The following is a 27,646-nucleotide window of genomic DNA, read 5'->3' on the forward strand; positions in this document are numbered from 1 at the left end:
TGCTTTTCTCCTCTTCATTCAAACACGTAGATCATTTTTTTTGCCTTTCCGCGAGACGCCAACAGGCAGCGGGAGGAATCCAAAGCACCCCGCGCGCGAAGAAAGAGTCGAGAGAGCACTCGCTGGAATTAGCAAAGCACAGCAGCCTTTTTTTTTTTGAGACAAGCAAAGCACAGCAGCTGCTGGCTAGGCGGTGCCTGGGCCGAAAGCAGCAAAGAGATAATGAGCCCCGGGCCGGGCCGGGCGCGGGGCTTGCACCTTTCGAGCTTCCCGATCCCACCACCACTTGTCGCAGCCGGCCACCTGGCATCCCCCCCACTCCCCGCTGGCTCTCCCGGGGCCGGGTCGGGTCAGGCCAGGCCAGGTGTGTGAGCGAGGCGCACCGCACCGCACCGCGCCCCATCGACGCCTCCGCTCCCATTTTTCTCAGAATACTTTTCAATCGGACGCACCCACCCTACTTAACCACGCGGCCGCAGCGGCCCCCATCGACGAGGAAGGAAAGGGTTCCCACTCACCCACAGAGGACCGCGCAGCCACAGCGCGACGCCCAGGGCTCCCTCCCCCGCCCCTTCCTCCGTCCGCCGCCGCAATCCGCAGCCCCCCCCCGCGCCGCCGATCGCTAGGGTTCGCCCGCCCCTCCCTCGCTCCCCCCGTCCGTCCCCGATCTCCCCCGGGCCTGCCCCGCGCGCGCATTGCGGCCCGGCCCTGATCTGATTTCCTTTTTCCTTTCCGCGCGTAGGGTTGGGAGGAGAATGGCGTCCGCGGCGCCGCGCTACGCGCCGCCAGATCCGACGCTGCCCAAGCCCTGGAGGGGCCTCATCGACGGCACCACCGGCTACCTCTACTTCTGGAACCCGGAGACCAAGGCCGTCACCTACGACCGCCCCACCGGCCCGCCTCCCCCCGTCGCCCCCGCTCCGGCCCCGGCCCCCGCTCCCGTCCAGCAGCCCCAGTACCACCACGACGAGAGGGCCAGGCACAGAGACCCGCCCGAGGTATAACGCCCAAAATCATCTCCCCCTTTGGGGGTTTTTAGCTTCTGTAGCTCGATTGTTGGGTGTAAGTAAATGTACTACGAGATTTCCTTTTCGTTTCGTTCGTTTGTCGCATAGCAGCCGCAAGCTTGCGGCATGCCGCTCGCAGAATGTGTTCGCCTCCCGATCATTTTGGAGGTGGGGTTATATTTCCTCCCACCTTCTCATCATCTGCACGCTACTGTTACATCATTGTTTGTTTGTTTTGCGTTGTATCTGCCTCATAATGTAGACGAGCATGGTATACAACACGAATGTCACTAGCTGTTAAGCATAAACTTCAGTTATTTGGGCAACCTACCCGAATGCCACTAGCCAGGAAGCATAAAGTTTAGGTTTATTGACCTACTATCTCATGTTGGGGTTAAATTATGCGCTTTGCATTGTATTTGTCTCATTAACACAAGCAAGCATGGTTTAGAATAGCAATGCCACTAACTATCAAGTGGAAATTTCAGTTTGTTAAGCCTACTAATAGCTGTAACTGGGGAATCTATTTCATTGGCTATGCAGTATCATGACATGTTTGTTCTTGTTTTCAGAGGCACACTGAATCTGCTGGAAACCGCGTGCAGAATGCGCCCTTTGCCGATCACAAGGCCAGGAATGATCCTTCTTTTGAGGTAACACATTTCTCGCACGTTACAGGTCACATATTTTATACTGCATTGCTCCATAAATGTCACAGGAGTGCCACTTCAACTGTGATGCATATCTTGTTCTGCTCCCAAATAGTAACATGCTATCCTCTTTTTCAGCAGCGCTTTTCAGCTGGAGTAAACCCTGCACCTGTGCCTTCTACTAACCCAGCTCCACAGGCTGACAATGGAAACATGTCGGTAGATGCATACCGTAAAAAGCATGAGATTACTATTATTGTATGTTTTCAACTTCTTTTATGCCCCCAATCCCTCCTTGTTGTTATGCGCAATGTGACTTAGTTGTTCCATACCTTTTAGTGCCCGGGACGTGAAGCTCCACCGCCATTCATGTCGTTTCAGTCCACATGCTTCCCTTCGGAGATTCTACGGGAGGTACGTGCACATAATGCATACAAGTAGTAATGCACTGCCTTGTACCCTATTTGAAGTCAACAATTTAATTTAGAGTTCAACATGTTCCATTGTCTTCTCCAGGCTGCTACGGTTTGAAAAATATGCTCTTTGTTTTGTTTTTTCATCTTTAGCTACAATACACCTGAATTGGTTTCTACTTATATAGCTAAAATGTCATGTCATAGGGAACCTTTTCCTCTTTGTCCTATTGTATGTTGGGCTTGAATATTTAGGTTTTATCAGCTATAGTATTCAGTTGTTCACATATTACTCGTGTCTACAGGTGCAGCAAGCAGGATTCAAAGCACCAAGTCCTATCCAAGCTCAATCGTGGCCGATTGCTCTAAAAGGTAGTGATATTGTAGCTGTGGCGAAGACAGGTTCTGGAAAAACCCTGGGTTATCTACTTCCAGGGTTTATACTTGTCAAGAACCTACGGCACAATTCAAGGGATGGGCCAACTGTGTTAGTTCTGTCTCCAACCAGGGAATTGGCAACACAGATTCAAGATGAAGCAATCAAGTTTGGTAGATCATCGAGAATTTCATCTACTGTATGTTCCTTCTATCTTTTTGTGTGCACTACACTGCTCTACTCTTAGACCACTTAATTCACTTGTGTATCCACATTGCATCCACATTGCTAGATGCTAATGTTACTCGTATCTAAGAAATGGAATTTCCGTTTTATGTAAACTACATACTTGATACAGCCGTAACAGAATACTGTCTTATTCATAAATTTTCTTTTGCAGTGTCTATATGGTGGTGCTCCAAAAGGCCCTCAGCTAAGAGATTTAGAGCGTGGTGCTGACATTGTTGTCGCAACTCCTGGTAGACTGAATGATATACTAGAAATGGGAAAAGTCAGTCTCCGTCAGGTAGCTTATCTCGTTCTTGATGAAGCTGACCGCATGCTTGATATGGGGTTTGAGCCACAAATAAGAAAAATTGTGAAACAAGTGCAACCGAAACGGCAAACTCTTATGTTCACTGCCACTTGGCCAAGAGAGGTGAGGAAAATAGCTTCCGATTTGCTCACTAACCCTGTCCAGGTTAACATTGGGAACACTGATGAGCTGGTTGCAAATAAGTCAATCACCCAGGTAATAAAAAATGCTATTTTCTCTGCAGGGTAAAAATGCTATTTTCTAGGCTGAGGTATAATTTTGCTTCATTGTTTTAAACCAGTTTGTTACACCTTGCAGCATGTGGAAGTTACCACATCTTTCGAGAAAGGGAGGCGCCTTGATCAGATCTTGAGACAACAGGAGCCTGGATCTAAGGTGATTATATTTTGCTCCACGAAGAGGATGTGTGATCAGCTGTCTCGGAACCTATCACGGCAGTATGGTGCTTCTGCTATTCATGGTGATAAATCACAGGCTGAGAGGGACTCTGTGCTGAGTGAATTTAGGACCGGCAGGTGCCCAATTCTTGTAGCCACTGATGTGGCTGCTCGAGGCTTAGACGTGAAGGACATCAGGTTTGAACTTTAACTTTGCAACTTCTTTGACTTTCTAGTTTGACTCTATTTGTAAACAAGATTTCATGTATATAGCTCACAATGGTGATGGTTGAATGCACATTTACTATTCTGTAGTTTTCTTAAATGTTGTGCACTGACAATCCTTCCCAAATCTTTTGCCGCAGGGTTGTCGTTAACTATGATTTCCCAACGGGTGTTGAGGACTATGTCCATAGAATTGGGAGGACAGGCCGGGCTGGTGCGACTGGAATTGCATACACATTCTTCTGTGACCAGGATTCTAAGTATGCTTCAGATCTTGTGAAGATTTTGGAGGGTGCGAACCAAAATGTTTCGCCAGAGTTACGAGCTATGGTCGGCCGTGGAGGGTATGGTGGCAGGGGGCCACGGCGGTGGGCATCTTCTAATGATTCCTATGGTGGCCAGGGAGCTTATGGCAGCCAGACTAGGGATGGTCCAAGCTTTCAGTCGAGGTGCATATCAGTTTCTATTTGATTTGAATACTTCATTCAGGACTTGTGCCAGCCTGATGAATTATCGTTTGCAGCTTCAATAACAGCAGCAGTGGCAATCAATATGGTGGTGCTCCAAGCTTCCATACCAGGTATGGCATCAATTCCTATTCTCTAATTCCTTTTCAGTGTCATCCATACCTGATCAACTTTCACTTGCATCATTCATAACAGCAGTAGCAACAACCAGACCAGTGGCGCTGCAAGTTTACCTGCCAGGTTAGTATAACTTCCTTGTTTCCAGCATATATACCACTGCTGATAATTAATCAATTATCATCTGGCATAACAGTGGCGGCTCTGGTGAAGGTCTCAGCTTCCATGATAGGTACTGTATCCCTAAAATATGCTTGTACCTTATAAGTCATAACATCATGTCACTCCACAGAGAGGCACATGGTCACCTACTTTGCCGTTCACCTGTGCCCATGCTATGCCGTGTGCTTCACATTTATGAAACAAACAGAAACATCCGATTGCATTGTTAGCTACCAATATTTGCTCTTAGATCATACTCCCTCTGTTCGGAATTACTTGTCTCGGAAATGGATGTATCTAGAACTAAAATATGTCTAGATACATCCATTTCTGCGACAAGTAATTTCGAATGGAGGGAGTATGTGGCGATTGGATGGATTGCCTAGTTGAATTATCTGATGTATGCATTTATACCTCTTTAATATGCATCTCACTTGATAGAGGCACATGTCACCAACTTTGGAGTTCACCTATGCCCACACATAACGCGTCCTTGAAATTCATGAAATATAGAAGAAAATGTCTGATTGTATTGGTGAAACTTTTGGTGTAGCTGAATCAAACTGTATTTTATGGTTGACAAATTGAGTTAACTGCCACTTTACTTCATCCTGCTGACAACTTTATTTCATCATATCAAGTTTATCGCGGGTGTGATGTATCTACAAAGGCTATATATAATTTAATGACCCGCTTTGTTCGATTGGCAGGTTCTATAGCGGCAATTCCCGTGGTGGTGACCGTGCTAGGAGCAGGAGCCCTCCCAAGGCCGTGGGGGTCTCCAACTGGTAAAATGCATCACGATGGTGACGAAACAACGGAGTAGATGGAGTTGGTTCCCTAACCAAATCGTAGTATCAGTCATGTTGGTTTAAGCAAAGCGTGTCCTGGAACTTTGCTGACATAGGTTAAGCGTGTCGGATATTTTGCTATGTTGATGTGGTGGTGTCTCGGAGGCGCTTTATACGGTGTCCGTATGCTGGCGTTAGTACTCTATGAAACCTGGAACCTCGGACCTCTTTATGCCTGGTAGTCGTGTTATAATCCTTCGGAAACCGGACCGGTTGAGCCATGAATTTTGGACGGAACCATGTAAGTTATGTTGGCTGTTGTAAATGCTCTCGGCATGGCTTGATGTTGAACTGAAATGCCCGACGTGAACTGCTGAACTATCCTGCACATGTGTGCCTTGCTTGTGCTCTAGCATGTTTTCTCAAAGCACAAGGGGCATGTTTGGTTGGTGCTCAGATTTACCCCACCAAGATTTTGGCAGCCCTTAATTTGGTTGGTTACCAAAATATTGGTTATCTGTGCCATCTTGCCCACTCTCCTCAGATGTTGCCAGTTTCTGGCGACCTCCAGCCAATTGCTGGCAATATTTTGGCTTCCATTTGGTTGGCTGCCAAAACTTTGGTTGCCTATGGGATCTTGCATATTGCAAAGATTTGGGCAACAGATGGTCAAGCAATGTCTAGCCAATTGTTTGCAAGATTTGTTAGGGCTTGCAATGGCACAAGCCAAACATGCCCGCTCTTCTCAAAGGTTATCTTTTTAAGTGGGTTTTGCACCTTGAAGAGTGGCATTCTCATGGCATCAGAGCATCTTGCATGTTGTCAGGAGATTTGTGATTATTCAGGGAGGATGTTACAAATCTTCAAGACCAGAAGTTTGGTCCTGCTACTATGGAAAGAAGCTGCTGTAGCCTGTGGTACAAGTGTACTACTGGCCGTGGCAAGTTCTGTACAACCTACTATCTCAATACATTTTCTCGTGGATACTATATCGACCTAATCCTCTATCTCAAAAACCTGTATCCAATACAGAAAAATAAAAAAACATCTTCATGAGCTCTTTGGCTTTGCTTTCTTGAGCCTGGAGTACAGGTAAACTCCCGCCAGTGCCGCTCCAGTCCCTGCAGTTACAAGGAGAAACAAGTCAGAAGAGCCACACGACATTGCAGTAGAAAAGAGACTGCTCGAGGAAAAACGAAGGGTCTGTTCTTACCCAATGCATTGACAGGGGAGATGGGCGTCCGGAAGAAGAGGACGGAGGAGACGATGACCACCACACGCTTGACGCAGTTGGCCACGGAGTGGGTCACGGGCGACACCCTCGCCAGGATCATGTACGACAGCTGCCATTACCATTGCCAGGACCATCGTCAGTAACAGTGTTACAGATCATGCATTCTGTTTGTTTGGAGCTGACTCAAGCCAGAACCGTGTGAGGATTTGTCATGTGTCTCGTCCCTCACCTTCTGGTAGCCATGGAAGCAGAGCCCTGCCAGGGCCGCCCTCACGCACAGCTCCTGCAGGTTCAGGCCCTACATGCCAGAGTTCATAATAGTTTATTACGTAGTTTATTAGGAGTTATGATGCAACAGTTCAACTTGTCTGAATTTTGGAGACTTTCAGATTAACTCACCGTGCTCTGGAGGAACGCTGGGGAGAAGCTGACCCCTTCTGCAAAGATCATCAGAGGCAACGATAGGAGGAAGGACAGCACGGTGATCACCGAGAAGAGGTTTATGTCGTCCATGAACTCCTCCTGCAGCAGCATTACATGAACACATTCATCAGTGTTTGGAATTTGGAAGGAATCATGAGATACTACTGAATTGTTACTGGTGAACTGAGGAAGAAGAAGAAGGAATCACCTCTTCGCCGCCGAGGAGCCGCTTGCTGAGCACATTCCTGGTCTGGTTGAGCAGATTCGACGCCATGGCGCTCCAGAATCCCACCCTGCGCGTCAACGGAATCGTTTATGCACCGTGAGAAAGCGACGGGATTCTTCCCGGCCCCAATTATTCGGGGTCGACGGCGAAAGGGAATATAATCATCGGGCCATGATTAGAGGACAATGTTCTCCGACGGTCAGCGGAGCAGACAGGACGAACCAGTTGAATGAGACCTCGGTCAGCGACGCCAGGGCGACGCCGCCGACGATCGGCACCAGCGAGCCCAGCACCAGCGGCGACGGCACCTCGCCGAGGAAGAAGGCGGAGAGCAGCACGGTGAAGAAGGGCTCCGATGCCTTGACGGTGTGCGTGAAGGAGACGGCCACCTTGCCCAGGCTCATGTTGGTGAACACCGTGCCCAGCATGTGCCCGGCGGCCAGCGGCGCGATCTTGGCCAGCTGAACGGGAGCAGAGGCTTCAGTTTCCGTGGAGCAAATTCAGACAAAATCACAGAGCCCTTTTTGTGTTCGTGTGGGTGGCTGACGGACCTGTGCGGCGGAGAGCTTGGGCACGGGGTGGAGCTTGGCGGCCCACATGAAGAAGATGACGAGCGAGCCGAAGGCGAGCTGGAAGGCGGTGATGGTGTAGGGGAGCGGCAATGGCAGCACCTGGAGCACCTGCGGTTGTGGCAAAGCGGGTTTGTTGGTTCTTGGTTGGTCGGTCACGTACGGACGGGCGGCGAACGGCGAGGAACAGGGGAGGGGATGCCAATGGCGTACCTGCTTGTTGTAGATGTTGAAGTAGATGTTGAGGAGGTACCAGGCGACGATCATGGCGCCGAGCTGCACCGTGCCGGCAATGCCGCCACCCGCGGCCACCTCGTCCGCCGGGGCCAGCTCCGCGGCCGCGGCCGCCGCTTTTGCCGTCCGCGGGGGCCGACTCCCGGAGAGCAGCGACAGTGACATGGGGAGGGCGGCGGGCCGCTGCTCTTGGCCGCGAATTCGGAGAGGCACGACGGCGTCGCGGCGGGCGGCGGCAGAGCACGAGGCGGCGGCATGGCGCGAGGTGGTGGAGCAGGCCCAGGCCGCGGAGCGGGAGGAGGCGAGGGAGGCCGCGGCGCGCTGCATCTTGGCCGCGGTTGGTCCGTTGGCTGGCGCTTGGAGGTGCTGGAGCCGCCTCCGTCCCTTATAGGGTCCCCCGAGATAAGTACACTTGTATAACGACGTTACAGGGAGGCGCCGGGTGAATCTCGCCGCGATCCCGTACAGATTCGTCCCCCCCCTGGTCATACTCCTACTATTAGTGTACCTTTGTTTTCTAAACGTTTGCAGAAAAGAAAGAAATTGCAGTGGGCGGTACGTGCAGTGGAATGGAATATGTAATGTGTGGCCAATCCCAACCCATCAGCCTGAAAAAATAAAGGACGGTTTGGTATGTGGAGCGCGCAACAGCAGGGGAAAGAAAGAAAGAAAAAAAGAAAGAAAGAGCAGCCGTCAACTGGCGCGACGACATGTAATAGACCGAGAAGGAGCGTGCGTCACGAGTGGCGTGGAAAAGGAAGGCGGGAGGAAGACGATGGCGAGGTTGGAATTGCGCTTCTCACGGCCGGCGGCTTCGCGACGGAAGACCCCCTCCGCATTTCGCTCGCTCCCTTGTTTTGATCACGATGCGTGGTTTCATTTTGGGCCGCGCCGCCAGTCGACCAGCCCAAATTTCGCCGCGCAGCCGTGTGATACAGCACATAGTAACCGTCCGATCCGTGCCTCTCACGTCTTCGATGTCAGGAGCGCGCCGCCATAGCTCGTTCATGAACAAAAGGCCCGCCATCCGAAACCGGATCCTCTAACATTGTGAAGAAGAGTCACGGTGCTACGATGTTTGCCGAGTGTAAAATAAAGAAAGAACATTAGAGACTGTTAGTAGGTAGTACTCCGTAAGTAGGTTGTTTATGTTGATATAAATAATTTAAAATTAATTTTATTTCACCGTCAATTTGGTAATGTATACAGTAGATTATTAATTTGTAAATTAATTTAAGTCATTTTAGCCATAATCATATGGATAGAAAGAAGGAAAGTTACGGTATTGTAGCTTCTCTAACTTTCCTTCTCAATGTTAGAGGATCCGGTTCCCCGCCATTCACGACTACAGGGCGGCGCGTCGTCTCCGGCGACAGTGCTCGCTGAAGAACCTCCCCCTCATCGTCGATTTCAATTGCAGATCCGCCGGTGACCCGGTTGCATCTTCCCCCGTCGGCCGGTTGCAGCACTCCGGTGTGCCACATGCCGCCCTCGTCGTCGACGCATGAGTTTCTACGAACGACGGCCAACACCCTGAATGGATTGTAGCAGAAAAAAACACTGGGCATATGAAAAAATAAAATAGTTGCAACAAAAATATCATCCCCACCGTAGCTCTGTCGACAATGGGTGGAGCAAATAATCTTGCCGGTCGTAGCAAAAGAAATGATGACTGTAGCAAATCACCATTGCCCACCGTTGTAGGTCGTCGCTCTGTTGTGAATGGACGTATAAAAAAATTTCGTCCGACATGGCCAAAACCATGGACGGCTGCAGCTAAATCGGGACTCCGCCTTCGTCGCCGCCGCAGAACCACCCCTCCGATTGAAGCAAAAACCAGTGACCAGTGTTGGTTTCGGCTCTGGTGCCGACAGGTTCCAGCTTACGGTTCGGGCCGGTTCAGTAAAGACAGTTGTTGGTTCCAACTCTGACGTTAGTCGGGTGCAGAAAAAAAACGCTGGTTCTAACTCTCCGCTCTGGCGGTTCCAGCAAACAACCCAGCTGCTGGTTTCGAACCGTCACCATGTCTTCAATGGTTCCCCCCACTCCCAACGTGGGGGGTCGCCGCAACACTACAAGCGAGTAGCGGAATATATGCCCATGGCGATGAGGGCTATGGAGGAGAAACAAGAGAGGGGGGCGGGTGTGCGGCGGTGGATCTCGACGGGATTTTTCGGATGCGGTAGGACGGCTCGCCGGCCTGCTGCACCGTGGTGACGAAAATCGCCGGGCGCAGGTGGAAATGGAACTCGTGCCATCATATCTGTTTTTTTTTTCAGGAATCATCTCTGTTTGTTGTTGTCGTCGTCGTGCAATAGTACCCGCCTGAGGATGCACGGGGCATTTTAGCGACGCCGACGGAATCCGCTGGCAGCCATGGGATAAGAATAAAGAATAACGACGGTGGTGGCTGACAAAACAAAAGCGAAAGCAAACGGGGACGGAAACCGGATCGTGATCGGGAAATGCGCAAAGGAGGTTCGTGCGGAGTGACGTCACGTGTGCTCGGTCGGACGAGTAGTCCACGGCGCCAACTCATCAACCGAGGCGGCGATCCATCGGTACAGTCTGTCACGTCCGTACATTTTTTGAGGTGAGTCACGTCCGTACATTGCCACGTGCCACCGGCACAAGAAGAACATGGCCCAGGACGCCCCTTCATCGAAAAAGGAAAAAAAAAACGTCCAGGCCAAGGCGGCTCTTCCAAACTTGACCTCAGAAAAGGTTTCGATTCTGTGAACATCCTTTTTTTTTACGAGGAGCTATGAACATCCTTTCATTAGGGCATGTACATTAGATCAGACGGCAGCTGTCTGTAATTTGTGTCCATGTCATATGAAGATAGAGCTATAGACTCATCCTACAACGGGGTGTTTTTTCCGCTGTCTGCTAGCAAAGTCGCCGTTGGATGGGCACTAAAATAACTATTTATTAACACTAATTGCATGTAGTCTCTGCTCGAGATTTGCTGCTTGTTGGGCACAACATAAATCTTACTCTTTTTTCCTCCGTACTATAATCTTCCTCCGCTATTGAATCTTCTGATTGTTACAGTTTTTCTTTGCCAATTCTTAGCAGCATGCAGTAAGAAATCATCTAATCTATTCATTTCCTCTCCTACGACTAAAACTCAGCCTCCATCAATCAAGCTACGGGGCAACAAAATTCTGAAATCAATGTATGTAGCTACCATTGATAGGAGCAAGTATAGACGGAGTCTGCATGATGAAGAATTGAAGATGTTTTTCACGGGAAGAACAGAAGCAGGAGCAGCAGCTCACTTTGACGGGAAGAACAGAAGCAGCAGCAGCAGCTCAGTTTGACGGGAAGAATCGAAGAATATCGCTGTGATTTACGAGGACAATGAGATATACGGCGCCGCCGCTCGCCCAGATTCACGAGCACAGAAGACAGGCCCGCCATGGCTTCCGAAAAGAAGGCAGTTAGAGATTTACCGACGCCCATCCATACAACGGCAAAAGAGGCGTCGATAGCCAGCGAGTTTCAAGCGAAGCGCTCGTCTGCAGATTTACCGACGACCTCCCCTTTTTTCCTGGTTCTCTCTCCTCCACATTATCTAAAATCCTAACTGTCAGCCCTTATAGACAGCTGACTGTACACCGTTGTACATGCCCTTAGGGGCTTTTCCCAGCGTTGGTGCAACTGGATCAGTGAAATGCTAGGCACCAGCGAAACTGTTGTCCTGCCAACCAGTGGCGGAGCTACGAGAAATTCTTTGGGCGGGCCAAACAGGCAGATTAAAACTAAACCCACAACTTCTGTTTTATGGCCTCCTCAATCCTTCACTGTTTGTTGCTACGTTAGGCGGGCCACGGCCTGGTTTTGCCCCAACGTAGCTCCGCCCCTGCTGCCAACTGTCTGCCCTGGTTCATGGATAAGTTGCAGACACGGGTTCAGGCAAGGAGACCCTCTCTCATCCTATATATTCATAATCGTTGCAGATTTCCCTTTTTCGCCCTGAAAATTATTATGCTTGGAAACTAAAATTACCATCCTTGCTCACCTCACGATAACAACTAAAGTTGTCATCAAACGTTCGGAATGTCATCCCTCTCAACAAACATTCGTTGACTATCATTACCCTCTCTTTTGCCAAAAGGACTCAAATCTATTATTCCCTCTGTCTTTATACATCCGTATCAGATAAATCTAAGATAGATAATATGGATCGAAGGAAGTATAAAAATTCACTAAAAAAATATAAAGCACTCCAAACATAATACAAATTTACATGGAGGTCCTTAAACCACCGACATCCCTAAAATAAGCCACCGATGTTCTGTTGTACCTGTTCCCATACCCTAGCCGGCTTGACCTTGTCAATGCCAGCCAGAAAGCTTTCATGCCCGTGCCCCTACAAATCAGCACCCTAGAGTCACGGTTATTGCCGTTTAACATTGGAATCAAACTGAAACTCCGACACCAAATCTTGTCGTCATGTATGCACGATTTTTGAATCTTTTTTATTTTTAATTTCATCCCAAAATCCTGATTTTCTTTTACTTTCTCACGGGGTAGTTTTTTTATAAGAGGATGACATTTTTTTTATAAGAGGATGGTATTTTTTTATTATACAATAGGATGGCATTTTTATTATTGTAAGAATGGCATTTTTATTATTTAAGAATATGGTATTTTTTATTATAAGATAGGAGGATGGCATTTTTATTATTAGAGGATGACAATTTTATTTATAAGAGTATGAATTTTTATTTCATAATAAGATGTACATTTTATTATTGTGGGGATGACATTTTTATTATCTTAAGGGCATGTACAATGCAGGCGCTTAGGCCTGGGCGCTAGGGATTAAATCCCAGTAGTTTTGGCAGTTTTTGACTGATTCCCGGTTCCTTCCTTGGCATCGATGCATGAAGAGGAGTCGGGCGCTTTAAAAACTAGTACAAAATACTAATGCTAGCGCCCGGGCACTTGTGTACGCGCTCGTGCCCAGGAATTTAAGCGCTCCTGCATTGGAGATGCCCTAAGAGGACGACATTACAAGCATTGAGAGTGGCATTTTTTAATTGGCACCTTTTTTGTACACGAGTTTTTTGGTTGATGACTAGGAACCTGGCAACCTTTGTGGCATTTTATGTGTTCTGATTTTTGTTCATGGCATCCTTTTTCAAAAATAAAACTATTTAGTGGGCCTTTGGGCCAACGGCCAACTGTGGGTAGCCATGGCCGTCACCGCCGGCTGGAGGAACCCCCCCCCCCCCCCCCCCCTCCCCGTCGCGTTCTATGTGAGGCTCCTCCTGGCGACCAAACGCCAGATATCGGGGTCCTACCTTTTACTCTTTGGTTTCTAAATATAAGTCTTTTTAGAAATTTCAATACAGACTACATACAAATGTATATAGACATATTTTAGAGTGTAGATTCACTCATTTTGCTCTGTATGTACTCCCTGTTTGAATCTTTAAAAGGTCTTATATATAAGAACGGAGGGAGTATATCCTTAGATGGAATGACTATTTGTTTCTTGAGAAGAGGTTAAATTTATGTGAGCCCTCATTTTTGTATGCTTAGGTTCTTCTTCTGCGTGGGCTGGATGAGCGGCCCATTGTGTGAGACCCATTTTTTTTCCTCATATCCCTATATACTCTTGTCAGCCTACCACACGATCACACCTGTCTGATAGATTAGGGCTTTTTTTACGCTTAGATTAGGGCTAATTATACCGTGCTTCCTCCTCCTCTCGATTGAGCACGGCGTCGGCGGCCACGCGTGCGGCGCCTGGGCGCACCGTCTCCGGCATGAACCACTGCCTTCCGGTGGATCATTGGTCCGGCGAAGAAACGATTCGATAGATCGAAGAGTAATTCGACGGGAGCTAAAGCAACACCGAACCACCGACAGAGGTACGTAACCATGGCGCATGGCGAATTAGCAGATCCCGTTCAGAAAGGAAAAAGAAGTTTGATCAAAGCAGCACATTGTAGTATAGTACTTCCTCCGTCCCATAATATAAAAGCGTTTTTGTCATATTATGGGAGGGAGAGAGTATATGCTAGCAGTACTAATTTCTGTTAGCAGTAAGATCGAGCTGTCAGATTAGGGAGACTAATCGTTGACTAATGGAACACTTGTATTGTTGTACGTGAACCGGGGAGATGATCTAGGTTTGACTAATGGCCTAGACGACGATGCTGTCGATAGAATCCCGGCCGTCAATTTTGCAGTTGCACATTTACTAATCTCGCGCTTCACTCCCCTTCTCAGTTCACCGCCACGCTGCACACGTGTAGTAGCTAGCGTGCACGCGCGCCGCGCCAATGGAGGACGCCCGCAGCACGAGGGACAGCCGGAGCCACTCCACGCCGATAATGGAAGCAGCAGGCTCGACGGCGAGCATGAAGCTCTTCGTGGACGCAGGCGCGCGGCGCGTGGTGTTCGCGGAGGCCGGCAAGGACGTGGTCGACTTCCTCTTCTCCCTCCTGGCCCTGCCGCTCGGCCGGGCGGACCGGCTGCTCGCCCCGCTCGGCGGCGCGGGCGGCTCCGTCGGCAACCTCTACGCCAGCGTGGAGCGGCTGGACACGGCGCACGTCCAGCCCGGCGCGGCCGACAAGAAGGCGCTCCTCCACCCCACCGTGCTCTCCCCGCCGGCGCGCGTCGAGCACAGCTTCCACCCGCGGAGGGAGCTCTACACGTGCCCCAGTGCCGGTATCTACTGCTTGGAGTGCGCCAGAAACGTGACGGACGAGAGGGGCACCAGGTGCCCGTCCTGCGGCGACGAGATGACGCTGCAGGCGCGGTACGTGCCGCCGGCGCCCAGGTCCTCATCGACGGATGGCAAAGGCGAGACGGGCGCGGGCGCGCCAGAGGGGTTCGTCCGTGGCGGTGACGCGACGAGGTACATCGTGACGGACGACCTCCAGGTCCGCCCGTCGTCGGCCGGCGAGCTGGTCGCGCTGTGCCCGGCCCTCCGCCCCGCGGATGTCGGGGCGCTCCGGGAGCTCGACGTGCAGCTTGGGTTCAAGGAGGTGGCTTCATTACTACTGTTCAATTCATTCCGTTTCCATTTTCATCTTGGAACTGAACTAGCAATGCAGGTCACGTGTTTGATCTGATGGTGCAACTGCAGGGCAAAGAGATCCTCAAGGCCGTGATACTGCAGTCCAAGACCGTGCTCACCGACGTTTTCCGAGTAGCCGTACACGACCTCGGCTCGTTCCACGAATTCACATTCGCCGATTGGCTTCCTGCATTACAAGGTATCAGCAGCTGGATGGCAGTAAAATCCACTATATAGCTAGCTAAAATCAAGTTTGGTTTGATTCTGATGGTCATATGTATTGGGTTCTTCCAGGTTTTAATAGCAGTAGAAAGCTCTAGAGACATCTTGCATGTCTAGTGCAGTTCAGTACTTAAATGAGCCTCCAGAATCTACTCCAACACTGACAATACACTATCGGAGTCAGATTCAAATTCAAATTCTTGTTCTTTATGCAGCAGCGGAGGAAACTCTTGTAAGAGGAACACAAGGAGAAGCTGTCAGCAGAGCGGGCAGCGTCATGAAACCTAGGAGATGTTCAGAAATGAACTTCTCTCTGTAACAGCCAAGAGTTGTTCCATGTCCGCAGCCACCAGCCCAGCCGACGTCAAGCGAAACCATAGGATCTGAATGAGCCTATGAGTGTGTGTGCGTGTGTGTGTGTCGTTCTGCTGTAACTTGTTTCTGAATCTGTGTCTGGCGTGTGGACTGAGTTGTCGATTTAACTTGCTGCAAGCTGGATGGCAAAGGGCAGAAATGGAAATAGAAAGAAACTGAACTTGGCGCCTCTGTAATCCTGGTTCCTCTGCTTTCCGCGAAGCACTGCCTACCGACTGCCTACCCCTCGCTCGCGTCACGGCGGTCGCCGGCGGCCAATGGCTGTTAGACGTATCAGGCATTACAACTGGTATCAGACGTTCCACGGCGAATCTGGCTGAGCTGCGACTGCGAGCAGGTTGGAGCTCTCCCCGTAGAATCCCTGCTCGTCTTCTTCTCTCCGTAGAACCACAGCCGCCAGTACGATCACCGTCGGGCTGCAGACACCGCAACAATGCAGCTCTCTCCCTAGAGTAGTACGTACTTCCTCCGTTCCAAAATACGTACAAACTCGAGTCACTTATTTTGGAACGGGGGAAGTACAAGATACTGAAGCCCTTTGCTCTAGTGACTTCTTTTGAGCATTATAACTTTTAGAAATAGTGTAGACTTTTAGAAATAGTGTTCATTATCAAAAAGAAATGCCCATGATTAGATGAAGTGGCAAAGTTCATATAGCAGTTCTACTTCGCAGGACTACAATCGTTTCATGTGGCTGTAGTGGTCGAGCCTTTTTGGGATTTTAACCACGATTGGCACTACTGTGTATGCGTACGAATGATTCGTTGCTAAGACTGCATTATTAGCACTTGACTTTCTTTGGCTCAGTATGTACGTGATTTGCTGTTCTTTCAGCATTCAGATTGTCCCTCGTAGTCTGTTTCTTTGATTCGGTTTACGCCTGAACCAGCAGCCCCGTTCGATGCCCTTCAATCACCCTCCCTTGCGGCTTCCAGGAGCTCATTCCATCTGGTGATCTTCTCCCTGGGCTTGTTCTTCAGCTCGCCGGTCGCCTTCTCTTTGGAATCGATCTTCTCCCAGCCATCGAAGGGCACATAGCGGGCATTCTTTTGTTCTAGAATCTCAAGTAGTCCCCGCCGGCCTTGCCTTTTCGGACCAGATGGGTCGGTGAATACGCCCTTCCTGTCGTCTTCAAGGATGCTAGCCACCTGTCAATCAACTAATATTCAGAACAGTTCCTCAAAGACAAATTTCATTGAGCAGCTTGCTTGGCAACACCATTATAAATCAACAAATTATGTCGTACCTTGATGCTGAATAAGTTTTTTCTGAGTTGGGTGTGAAATAAAATCACACTTCAATGTTTTCAACATTCTGGCCAAATTCCATGATGTACATATTATACGGGGATGAAGCACGAAGCTTCAAACAAACCATAAGCCAAAAACATGCCGGTTTGTGTGCTGGGCAGAAAAAGGGGGGTGTCTAATAAAGCAGCTGTAAGTGTAGCTAAATTATTATATCTACAGCACAGAAATTTGCATGATCACGCTTCATATCGGATGTGCGCCTAGGAATTGTTTGGAAGAAAAGCAGCCAGCAAAATACCAAGATATCTTAAGGGCAGTTCCACCATGGTATTATTATTATGATTTAAAGTACATACCGTTTCTTCGGCACAATGGAGATTTGTAGCAACAATCCCAGTTGGTCCTCTCTTCAACCATCCTACCACGTACAGTCCTGGCTCCACCGTGGCAGTCTCTGATTCACTGCACAGAACTCTGCCCCTCAAATTTGGGACAACTCCTGCAACAAATAGTGTTAAACAAACATTAAAAGCTTCTTTATGGATTATAAAGGGCTGTAAATAAAAAGGCAATACCACACACCTCTGTATTTGTCGAAGGACAAACCTTCTATTGGCAAGGATTTGTACCCAATACTCTTCAAAACAATTCTAAGAAGAAGATAGATACTTAAGATGGGCCTTAGAAACATAGAGTTAATTGGTCACGTAAAAATTCAAGAAAATATGAGCTAAAGCACTTACCCACATTTTAGTTCTTCAAACTCACCAGTTCCAACTGCCACCTGCTTTCCAGTTGCTCCATCATCTATATAACCAACAAAACTAACTGTCAAAACTTGTACCCAAAACAAATCGCCAAAACTTATACCCAAAAATAATCAAGAATACTCCCTACATCTGACCTTTTAAGAGAGTCTTTTCAAGTTCCACAGCACCAACCGTGGAACCATCATCTGAAGGGAGAAATTTGGTAGGTTTCCTAAAAAACACAAAATGAAGCTCCTTTTGGTCATTATCGTTGTTTTCCTGATGCACGGTAGCAGCTTTCGATAGCAGCTCATACACCCGTCTTTTTATTCTACTATTCCTCATCTCCTCCTGAAATGAGATAACAGATTTCTTTCATCACAAGCGAGAAGACCACATCAGAGAAGGTGGAGGGAACATTCAGAAAGTCGATTTAGCAGCATGTTTGCAAATACCATAGTGACGGACATGTACGAGTAACAAGTTTTACAGCGCTGTGATTTAAATATTAGCAAAGGTTGGTTTGTAACTGTTGCAACCAAGAGCTGCAAACATTTATTGGATTAAACATTTATTGGCCAGTGTCACTCTCAGCACATAACCAAAACGGACAGAATGCTGCTAAATGCTAATTGTCAACTGAATCCCAAGTTCCCAACAGTTTTGAGTGCTGCAACCCTTTTTTATGGGTTCAGTAACACATTCTAGCTAAATAGCTGATCTTATATATACACAAAACACTTCCAATATTTCTTCACTAAAATTAGTTTCCTGATGTTCTAGTGCTCACAGAAAATAAAAGGGAAGTGCATGATTTTTAATGATAAATGGCCATTGCTCACCATCCTTCATCTCTCTGCCCCTCCCCATCCTAGATGTTGCCTAACAGCCCACAGGCACCATGCAATTTCCCTATTGCACCGTCGCCTATGCAGTGGTTTCTCTACCAACATGCTTTGTGCTAAAAGAACTAGGTGCCTCGGTTCCAACAACAAAGTTTTCCCATATTACAAACAACAATTTAGCCAACATGATCATGTGCAAGAATAAGAAGCAGTTTTGAGCAGAATCAGCTCAAGCCAGCCAAAAACTGGCTCTAGCTGCCACCGGTAAAGAGCAACACATTCGGATCCCTAAATTTGTCGATTTTCAGAAACTAGGCTAGTCATGATTCATGGCAAGAAAGCAATAGATGGTGACCCAGTCAGTCACAAAACACAATGTGCAATGCCTGCCATACTTTACTGCACAAACCTTATCCGCAGGCGATGTCGCAAGATCAGCCTCCTTGATGCAAACATTCACATTTTTCAAACCTACATGACGTCAGTTTAAGAATAAGAATGTAGCAAGATTGCACCTTCGTGGTGTGTTGCTTCTAATACAAAATGACACTCATATTGATGTGTGTGTTCAAGAAAAAAATATATTAAGTCTTACACATTTTGTAATTACCCAAAATTTCACGTAATTCCTTTGCTGTGCAAGCTGCCTGTACTGGGCCTCGTCGCCCAACCAAGTAAACTTTCCTTTACATAAACCGCCAAATGCAACACAAGCATTTTATTATCATTCTAACATAAAGAAGAGCTGAAAACAATTGAAAGTCTTCTACCAAAATCAGGGATACCTTATTGTGCTGCTACGGAGAGCATCCAAAGCATAACCAGCAATATCTGTGGAAGCCAACTCGGTTGTACAGCGAAGAAGAATACGGGCAACATCAAGCGCAACATTTCCCTTGATAATAATTAATAGCATGACAAAAAATACACATTACATTGGGCATATGATGGAACACTCATGTTCATGTTCCCGTAGAAGGACATCTCTTTCCAAAAATCTTGTGAAAACGAAAATAAAGCACAATACTCACCCCAGAAGAAGGGTAATAAACACACTAAACTACGAACTTCCTATAACAGCAACAGAGTTATGACAATTCAAACAAGATTGCTCTACCGAAGGAGCTTGAATTGCTTTTACCATTTTACATAGTGACATAGTACTTCAAGATTAAATGAAATAATAGGAATCTCTTGATTTAGAATGAAATTATGGACCGGATGTAGTTCAAGTTAAGAAAAATTGAGGAGTGCGTAACTAAGTTATTGTTGTCAACGCCATAATGTTGATAGTTGATACACTGTTTGAAATTCAAATGGTGATTCCGTTACAAGACCAAAATCATATACCTGTCCAAGGACCACAGCAGAATCTGTGTTTGTCAAGTCAGGTGCCAAGTTGCACATGTCTGGGTGCCCATTATACCACCATACAAACTCTCGAGCAGAATGTATTCCTCTAAGGTCCTATATATATAAAGAAGATATCAAGAATAAACCAACCCACAGAAAACGACAAAGAAAAAAAAATCATGCTTACACACTATATGCTACGCCTATAGCACATAATAGCCTGTTCCAGTTGAGTTTGTATTTCCAGTGATACTATTTCATGTGCAATTATTGATAGATGATTAAGCAATGGTGGTTTCTTTATTTTGGTGATAATATCAATATAAGTACCATATGCACTCTACTCTCATGTGGTATACATGATAAATTACTGACGAGGCTAAACAAACAAAGTACCATTAGTGACAAATAAAAGAAAGACTAAATCTAAAATGATGTCCCATCAAAATCTGTGGCATAAAGATTAACTAAGGAAGTAAAAATATGTTATACCTCCCCAGGAATACCAAATGATCTATCGCTTTCTGCACCATAAGCAAGAACGACCTGTTAACCAGTAATACTAAGTCAGCATTATCCAATAATGAACTTCATATAGATATAGCAACAGAAAAAATAGCTACTTGGCAAAAAGGATAGACCAATGGGCATCTACTTACAACATCATATGTCTTTTGAAGCTCTGATAGAGATACATCACTTCCAAGTGTTACATTCCCAAAAAAAGAGCAGCGTGGATTCGCAGCTACACGAGAAAATTGGTTTACCACAATCTGTTGAAAGAACATGGAAAGATTAATCTTCTAAGGGATTTATTTAGTGCTATAGTATGCCAACTGAGAAGGCAGGTAAAATCACGAGGTGATAAAGCAACTTGTACAGATATTGGTTGAACCAATGAATTACTTCTTCAAGATGATGCAAGGAAGTACACCACCTGTCCAACTCTAAAGAAAACATGTTTCTTAATTTCATGCAGTTACGGTAGTGGCTACTGCAGATTAAAATGTATTGCATTTTAGTTTCACAATAAGACCACGCGCGTCCATCTAGCGCGGAGCTTACACTCAACATTCAGGAGCGCGGCTTTGGGCCAAGGCTGGAGCCACAGGATTTAACAACATTCTCGATGTAGCCTAGTTTCTGTATTGGGGCTGAGCAACTCCCTAGCCCTATGCTCCCTGCTGCTCCCGGCTACGCCTTCTTGTGCACATAGCTTGGGAGTCACAGCTACTATTTTTTCTTCCCTCTCTATCAATGGAACAATATGCTAGCATATTCGCAAGAAAAGATAACAGAATGGAATGCTCACCTTTGTTTCTGGATGATCTGGAGCCACTCCAGAACGAACTAAGCCAAACGGTGTTGGCAACCTGTCAATAATATCGACCTGCACTCCTTCATGACCCTTCAGCATCTGTTTAATCAACAAAAGAACGAATGAACAACAAACAAGGGCGCAGAAAGAATTAAAGTAACTCCTGAAACGAAAACCCTTCGAAAGATATTTAGCCTGAATATGTTCTTTTCCTTCTCCTGTTGCAACATATGCAAGAGAAAACTCCATATGCGTTGCTGTAAAAACATGGTTTCCTTGTTGCAGCAGCAGGTTCCAGCTTTCAGACCACATCTCATTTTACAAGCACTATTAAGCTACACAATTCTACGGCTAATACTGCTCCTTAGCATTTAGATTTTCATAGAACTGAATTCAGGGAAATTTTGCAACTATAGCACGGAAGAAAGCACTGAACCACTATCACAATGAAGCAAAAGCCACGGGATAAGCAAAGAAACCAACCCCCAAAGAGAGGCAAAACCAAGGGAACCAAATGGCCGCACCTTTTCGGCTGTGTAGAACCCGGCAGGGCCACTGCCGACGACGCACACGTGGAGCGGGTCGCGCGAAGAGCCAGCGATGGCAGTGGCGGAGGCAGAGTAGCGCATCGGCCGCAGGAAAAACATAAGCCTCCTCGTGTGGGGAAGAAGAAGCCTGCGGCCCATCTCCGAGCACCCACGTGGTTGGCGAGGCGCCCGTAGAGATTGGAACAGCCGCTGCTCGCGAGTGGCCGATGCAATAGGGATGGTCGCCTGCATAAATGTTGGAAATGTTCATATACAATAGGTGTCAGAGCCAGAAATAAAGCAAACCCCGGGCCAAAAAGTTTTCTCCGGCAACATGATAAATTTTGACACCTATAACTATTCCAAAAATACATCATAACATGCTCAAAAAATACCTCTTGCGCAAACATACGAAATGAAACTCAATTGATCAATAAATCTAAATTTTAAACTTAAGCTTAACGATCCAATAAAATAGATAAAACATGAGAAAACTATTTCTACAATAGGTGTAGACACTCACGGCCACCGGTGAAAAAAATCTCTTAATCTTCTATTTCTACAATATGAAATGAAATTGGCAAATACATCAATTCGAGTTCAACAACCTGTATATCATACTGTACATGACTGAATACATACACAAACACAGTTTTGTCAATTAAATTTTAGTCCTAGGCAGTTCACTATACACAGTGAGACAGAGAGTTCCGGGTGAAATAAAATTACCAAGAGGCGTAATCAGAGGAGCGGGATTGCAGGAAAGCAGGCTAGCCGGCGATCTAGTGGGACCAGCGGGCAGCGGCGAGGCAGGCGGGGAACGGCGCGGGGGCGCAGCAGGCCGGCAGCACGGTATGGCAGAAGCCGCGGGCCGGGGAAGCGCACTCGCGCACAGTACCAGGGGAGATGGGGAAGTGGCAGGGGGAGGCCAGGACGGCCGCGGGCGGTAGACGGCGGCCGTCGCCGAGCAGGAAGGCGGCGGCGCGAGCGTGAGAATCGACCGTCGGGTCGCGTGCTTGTGCGTGCTGGTCCACAGGCCAAGCCAACCTTTGGGCCTCCTTTGAGCTGCAAAAATTTACATGCCTTGGACCTGGCCTGGGCATTGGGTGCTGGGGCCCAGTGTTCGGAATTCTGGGCCGGCCCAATAAAACGTGACGTGGTTGCTCGCCAGCTCCCGTGCTGGTTCGCTCGGGTTGACTTAAAAAACTAGCAGAAAAAAGTAAAATCAAAGAATGTTCATGGATTTTGGTAAAAAGTTCACGAGTTTGAAAAAATGTTCATAAATTTTTAAAAAAGTTCATTGGACTTAGTAAAAATTTCACAAAATTTTAAAAGTTCATTGATTTTGAAAAAAGTTCATCGAGTTTCAATGAAAATTTCATCAATTTTCAAAAAAGTTTGTTAAATTTGAAAAAAATCGTCAAATTTGAAGAAAAGTTCATTGATTTGAAGAAAAGTTTGCTCGTTTGAAATAAAAGTTCATCAAATTTGAAAAAGGTTGTGCATTTTCGAAAAATGAAAAATAAATAAGAAAAAGGAAAAGAAAATAAAAAGAAAATGAGAGAAACCGAACAAAAAACAGTCTAGAAAAAAAACTTAAACGGAAAAAATACGGCTAAGAAGCTTCTGGAAGCTTTCGAAAACCGGAAATAGCTCCATCCCGCTGGAACTAGATGGTTCGGCCCATTTCCGAACGCTTCAGGCACCAGTTAACGGAACGACCCTTAACTAGTGCGGAAGGCGCCGAATAGGGATTGCCCCTCCTATCCCCTACAATAAAGCCCCCCGCCCAATGGATCAAATATTCCCAAAGTCCAAAACCAGTTATTTAACACCCTCAAATCTGTAAAACAAGATGAATCTCCCCATTGAGTGGTTTTGGACATATTTGAGGTGGTTTTGTCTTTAACACTGACTGGTTATGCTGACGTGGGAGTGGACACTAATTCGCTAAAAAAACCAATTCACTGGCCGCCTCCTTGCCTTCGCTCGAGCTCCACCCCTCGTGTCCGACTATGTCGCGGCTACCAACAACCGACCAACAACAGACGTGAGTAGCATAGCCGCCGTGCCTCCCTCCTAAAATCCATATCGAAGTGGTGATTGGTTTTGCGGCGGCGATGCCCTACATGACGTTGGCGCACAAGGCCATGTCGCGATACTTTTGACGCCTCAAGGACGCTATCGTCGCACAACTGCAACACACCAACCAGCTGGTGGGCGAGAAGGACGCCGACACGAGCTCCAGGCTCACCAAGGGGGAAACACCACGGCTCCGCGCCATCGACCAGAGCCTCCGTCAGCAACACGAGGCCCGTTGACCACCATCGAGTTGTACCACGTCGATGCCCCGGCTCAGCGTGTCCGTCGTCACACCTCGCCCCACTAGCGTGTGGCTGTTGAAGGAAATATGCCCTAGAGGCAATAATAAAGCTGTTATTTATATTTCCTTATATCATGATAAATGTTTATTATTCATGCTAGAATTGTATTAACCGAAAACTTAGTACATGTGTGAATACATAGACAAACATAGTGTCACTAGTATGCCTCTACTTGACTAGTTCGTTAATCAAAGATGGTTAAGTTTCCTAGCCATATACATGAGTTGTCATTTGATGAACGGGATCACATCATTAGAGAATGATGTGATTGACTTGACCCATCCATTAGCTTAGCACTATGATCGTTTAGTTTATTGCTATTGCTTTCTTCATAACTTATACATGTTCCTATGACTATGAGATTATGAAACTCCCGAGTACCGGAGGAACACTTAGTGTGCTATCAAACGTCACAACGTAACTGGGTGATTATAAAGATGCTCTACAGGTGTCTCCGATGGTGTTTGTTGAGTTGGCATATATCGAGATTAGGATTTGTCACTCCGATAGTCGGAGAGGTATCTCTGGGCCCTCTCGGTAATGCACATCACTATAAGCCTTGCAAGCAATGTGACTAATAAGTTAGTTGCGGGATGTTGCATTACGGAGCGAGTAAAGAGACTTGCGAGTAACGAGATTGAACTAGGTATTGAGATACCGACGATCGAATCTCGGGCAAGTAACATACCGATGACAAAGGGAACAACGTATGTTGTTATGCGGTTCGACCGATAAAGATCTTCGTAGAATATGTAGGAGCCAATATGGTCATCCAGGTTCCGCTATTGGTTATTGACCAGAAAGATGTCTCAATCATGTCTACATAGTTCTCGAACTCATAGGGTCCGCATGCTTAACGTTCGTTGACGATGTAGTATTATAGGAGTTATGTATGTTGGTGACCGAATGTTGTTCGGAGTACCAGATGAGATCACGAACATGACGAGGAACTCCGGAATGGTCCAAATATACAGATTGATATATGGGATAATAGTGTTTGGTCTCCGGAAGGGTTCTGGAATTCACCGGAAGGGGTTCCGGATGTTTCCCGAAATGTTTGGGTACGAGAACACTTTATTTGGGCCAAAGGGGAAAGCCCACAAGGTTTTTGGAAAACGCAAAAGGAAGTTTTGCGGAGTCCAAGGTCCAGACGCCAGGGTCCCTGGTGTCTGGGTCCAGACACCGGGAACCCTGGCGTCTGGTCCTGGAGTTCGAGAAGGACTCTTGCCTTTCGGGTGAAACCGACTTTGTGTAGGCTTTAACTCCAAGTTTCGACCCCAGGGCTCAACATATAAAAAGAGGGGTAGTAGCACCCAAGACACATCAAGAAACACCAAGCTGTGTGCCGGCAACCCCGTCCCCTCTAGTTTATCCTTCGTCATAGTTTTCGTAGTGCTTAGGCGAAGCCCTGCGGAGATTGTTCTTCACCAACACCGTCACCACGCCGTCGTGCTGCCGGAACTCATCTACTACCTCACCCCTCTTGCTGGATCAAGAAGCGCGAGGATGTCATCGAGCTGAACATGTGCTGAACGCGGAGGTGCCGTACGTTCGGTACTTGATCGGGACGGATCGTGAAGGTGTACGACTACATCAACCGCGTTGATAAATGCTTCCGCTTTCGGTCTATGAGGGTACGTAGACACACTCTCTCCTCTCGTTGCTATGCATCTCCTACATTGATCTTGCGTGATCATAGATTTTTTTTTGAAATACTGCGTTCCCCAACAGTGGCATCAGAGCCAGGTCTATGCGTAGATGTTATATGCACGAGTAGAACACAAAGGAGTTGTGGGCATGGGTATATACATATTGCTTGCCGTCACTAGTTGTTTCTTGATTCGGAGGTATTGTTGGATGAAGCGGCCCGGACCGACATTACATGACCGTGTTCATGAGACTGGTTCTACTGACGTGCTTTGCACACAGGTGGCTGGCGGGTGTCAGTTTCTCCAACTTTAGTTGAATCGGATTCAATGATCATGGTTCTTTTTGAAGATCAAAAAGCAATCACTATACCGCGTTGTGGTTTTTGATGCGTAGGTAAGAACGGTTCTTGCTAAGCCCGTAGCAGCCACATAAAACTTGCAACAACAAAGTAGAGGACGTCTAACTTGTTTTTGCAGGGTATGTTGTGATGTGATATGGTCTAGACGTGATTATATAAATTGTTGTATGAGATGATCATGTTTTGTAACACGGTTATCGGCAATTGGCAGGAGCCATATGGTTGTCGCTTTATTGTATGAAATGCAATCGCCATGTAATTGCTGTACTTTATCACTAAGTGGTAGCGATAGTCGTGGAAGTAATAGTTGGCGAGATGACAATGATGCTACGATGGAGATCAAGGTGTCAGGCCGGTGACGATGGTGATCATGACAGTGCTTTGGAGATGGAGATCAAAGGCACAATATGATGATGGCCATATCATATCACTTATATTGATTGCATGTGATGTTTATCCTTTATGCATCTTATTTTGCTTAGTATGGCGGTAGCATTATAAGATGATCTCTCACTAAATTTCAAGGTATAAGTGTTCTCCTTGAGTATGCACCATTGCTACAGTTCATCGTGCCGAGACACCACGTGATGATCGGGTGTGATAAGCTCTATGTTCACATACAACGGGTGCAAGCCAGTTTTGCACACGCAGAATACTCGGGTTAAATTGACGAGCCTAGCACATGTAGATGTGGCCTAGGAACACTGAGACCGAAAGGTCGAGCGTGAATCATATAGTAGATATTGAAGGAAATATGCCCTAGAGGCAATAATAAAGTTATTATTTATTTCCTTATATCATGATAAATGTTTATTATTCATGCTAGAATTGTATTAACCGGAAACATAATACATGTGTGAATACATAGACAAACAGAGTGTCACTAGTATGCCTCTACTTGACTAGCTCGTTAATCAAAGATGGTTATGTTTCCTGACCATGGACAAAGAGTTGTTATTTGATTAGCGGGATCACATCATTAGGTGAATGATCTGATTGACATGACCCATTCCATTAGCTTAGCACCCGATCGTTTAGTATGTTGCTATTGCTTTCTTCATGACTTATACATGTTCATATGACTATGAGATTATGCAACTCCCGTTTGCCGGAGGAACACTTTGTGTGCTACCAAACGTCACAACGTAACTGGGTGATTATAAAGGTGCTCTACAGGTGTCTCCAAAGGTACATGTTGGGTTGGCGTATTTCGCGATTAGGATTTGTCACTCCGATTGTCGGAGAGGTATCTTTGGGCCCTCTCGGTAATGCACATCACATAAGCCTTGCAAGCATTGCAACTAATGAGTTAGTTGTGAGATGATGTATTACGGCACGAGTAAAGAGACTTGCCGGTAACGAGATTGAACTAGGTATTGAGATACCGACGATCGAATCTCGGGCAAGTAACATACCGATGACAAAGGGAACAAACGTATGTTGTTATGCGGTCTGACCGATAAAAGATCTTCGTAGAATATGTAGGAGCCAATATGAGCATCCAGGTTCCGCTATTGGTTATTGACCGGAGACGTGTCTCGGTCATGTCTACATTGTTCTCGAACTCGTAGGGTCCGCACGCTTAAGGTTTCGATGACAGTTATATTATGAGTTTATGCATTTTGATATATCGAAGTTTGTTCGGAGTCCCGGATGTGATCACGGACATGACGAGGAGTCTCGAAATGGTCGAGACATAAAGATTGATATATTGGAAGCCTATATTTGGATATCGGAAGTGTTCCGGGT

At 46.8% G+C, this 27,646-nt stretch overlaps 4 protein-coding genes across 9 annotated transcripts; 2 read left to right on the top strand and 2 right to left on the bottom strand.

Annotated features, from left to right (window-relative positions):
* Positions 1-470: 470 nt before the first annotated feature.
* Positions 471-5,492, top strand: LOC147978786 (DEAD-box ATP-dependent RNA helicase 14-like). Of its 5 annotated transcripts, none has more exons than XM_087546538.1 (13): positions 471-627; positions 743-998; positions 1,580-1,660; positions 1,796-1,915; positions 1,997-2,071; positions 2,376-2,645; positions 2,847-3,197; positions 3,300-3,577; positions 3,745-4,053; positions 4,128-4,184; positions 4,267-4,311; positions 4,385-4,420; positions 5,061-5,492. In XM_087546538.1, exons 2-13 carry the CDS (start codon positions 756-758, stop codon positions 5,140-5,142), a joined length of 1,947 nt encoding a protein of 648 aa, XP_087402664.1. In that variant the 5' UTR covers positions 471-627; positions 743-755; the 3' UTR covers positions 5,143-5,492. The 5 variants fall into 5 exon arrangements, with proteins under 5 accessions (XP_087402664.1, XP_087402666.1, XP_087402665.1 ...); XM_087546540.1 differs by having other exon boundaries at positions 4,270-4,311; XM_087546539.1 differs by having other exon boundaries at positions 1,799-1,915.
* Positions 5,493-5,958: 466 nt separating this feature from the next.
* Positions 5,959-8,290, bottom strand: LOC147978787 (phosphoenolpyruvate/phosphate translocator 3, chloroplastic-like). The gene is made up of 8 exons (XM_087546543.1): positions 7,807-8,290; positions 7,576-7,704; positions 7,247-7,485; positions 7,007-7,091; positions 6,775-6,897; positions 6,605-6,673; positions 6,355-6,484; positions 5,959-6,262 (listed from the first exon to the last, which is right to left on the bottom strand). The coding sequence occupies exons 1-8, from the start codon at positions 8,152-8,154 to the stop codon at positions 6,192-6,194; spliced, it is 1,194 nt and encodes a 397-aa protein (XP_087402669.1). The 5' UTR covers positions 8,155-8,290; the 3' UTR covers positions 5,959-6,191.
* Positions 8,291-13,492: 5,202 nt separating this feature from the next.
* Positions 13,493-15,639, top strand: LOC147978788 (uncharacterized). Its single transcript, XM_087546546.1, has 2 exons — positions 13,493-14,834; positions 14,936-15,639. Exons 1-2 carry the CDS (start codon positions 14,127-14,129, stop codon positions 15,101-15,103), a joined length of 876 nt encoding a protein of 291 aa, XP_087402672.1. The 5' UTR covers positions 13,493-14,126; the 3' UTR covers positions 15,104-15,639.
* Positions 15,640-16,070: 431 nt separating this feature from the next.
* LOC147978789 (Pyridine nucleotide-disulfide oxidoreductase family protein) lies at positions 16,071-22,558 on the bottom strand. Of its 2 annotated transcripts, none has more exons than XM_087546544.1 (14): positions 22,235-22,558; positions 21,503-21,751; positions 20,973-21,077; positions 20,320-20,433; positions 20,153-20,206; positions 19,658-19,774; positions 19,093-19,202; positions 18,903-18,991; positions 18,717-18,778; positions 17,618-17,813; positions 17,457-17,520; positions 17,296-17,363; positions 17,070-17,212; positions 16,071-16,611 (listed from the first exon to the last, which is right to left on the bottom strand). In XM_087546544.1, exons 2-14 carry the CDS (start codon positions 21,662-21,664, stop codon positions 16,372-16,374), a joined length of 1,524 nt encoding a protein of 507 aa, XP_087402670.1. In that variant the 5' UTR covers positions 21,665-21,751; positions 22,235-22,558; the 3' UTR covers positions 16,071-16,371. The 2 variants fall into 2 exon arrangements, with proteins under 2 accessions (XP_087402670.1, XP_087402671.1); XM_087546545.1 differs by having other exon boundaries at positions 18,918-18,991; positions 22,235-22,557.
* Between the last annotated feature and the right edge of the window lie 5,088 nt (positions 22,559-27,646).

This window comes from Triticum urartu, chromosome 3A (genome assembly GCF_056163025.1).
Source record: "Triticum urartu cultivar PI428250 chromosome 3A, HENAU_Tu73, whole genome shotgun sequence".
NCBI lineage: Eukaryota > Viridiplantae > Streptophyta > Magnoliopsida > Poales > Poaceae > Triticum > Triticum urartu.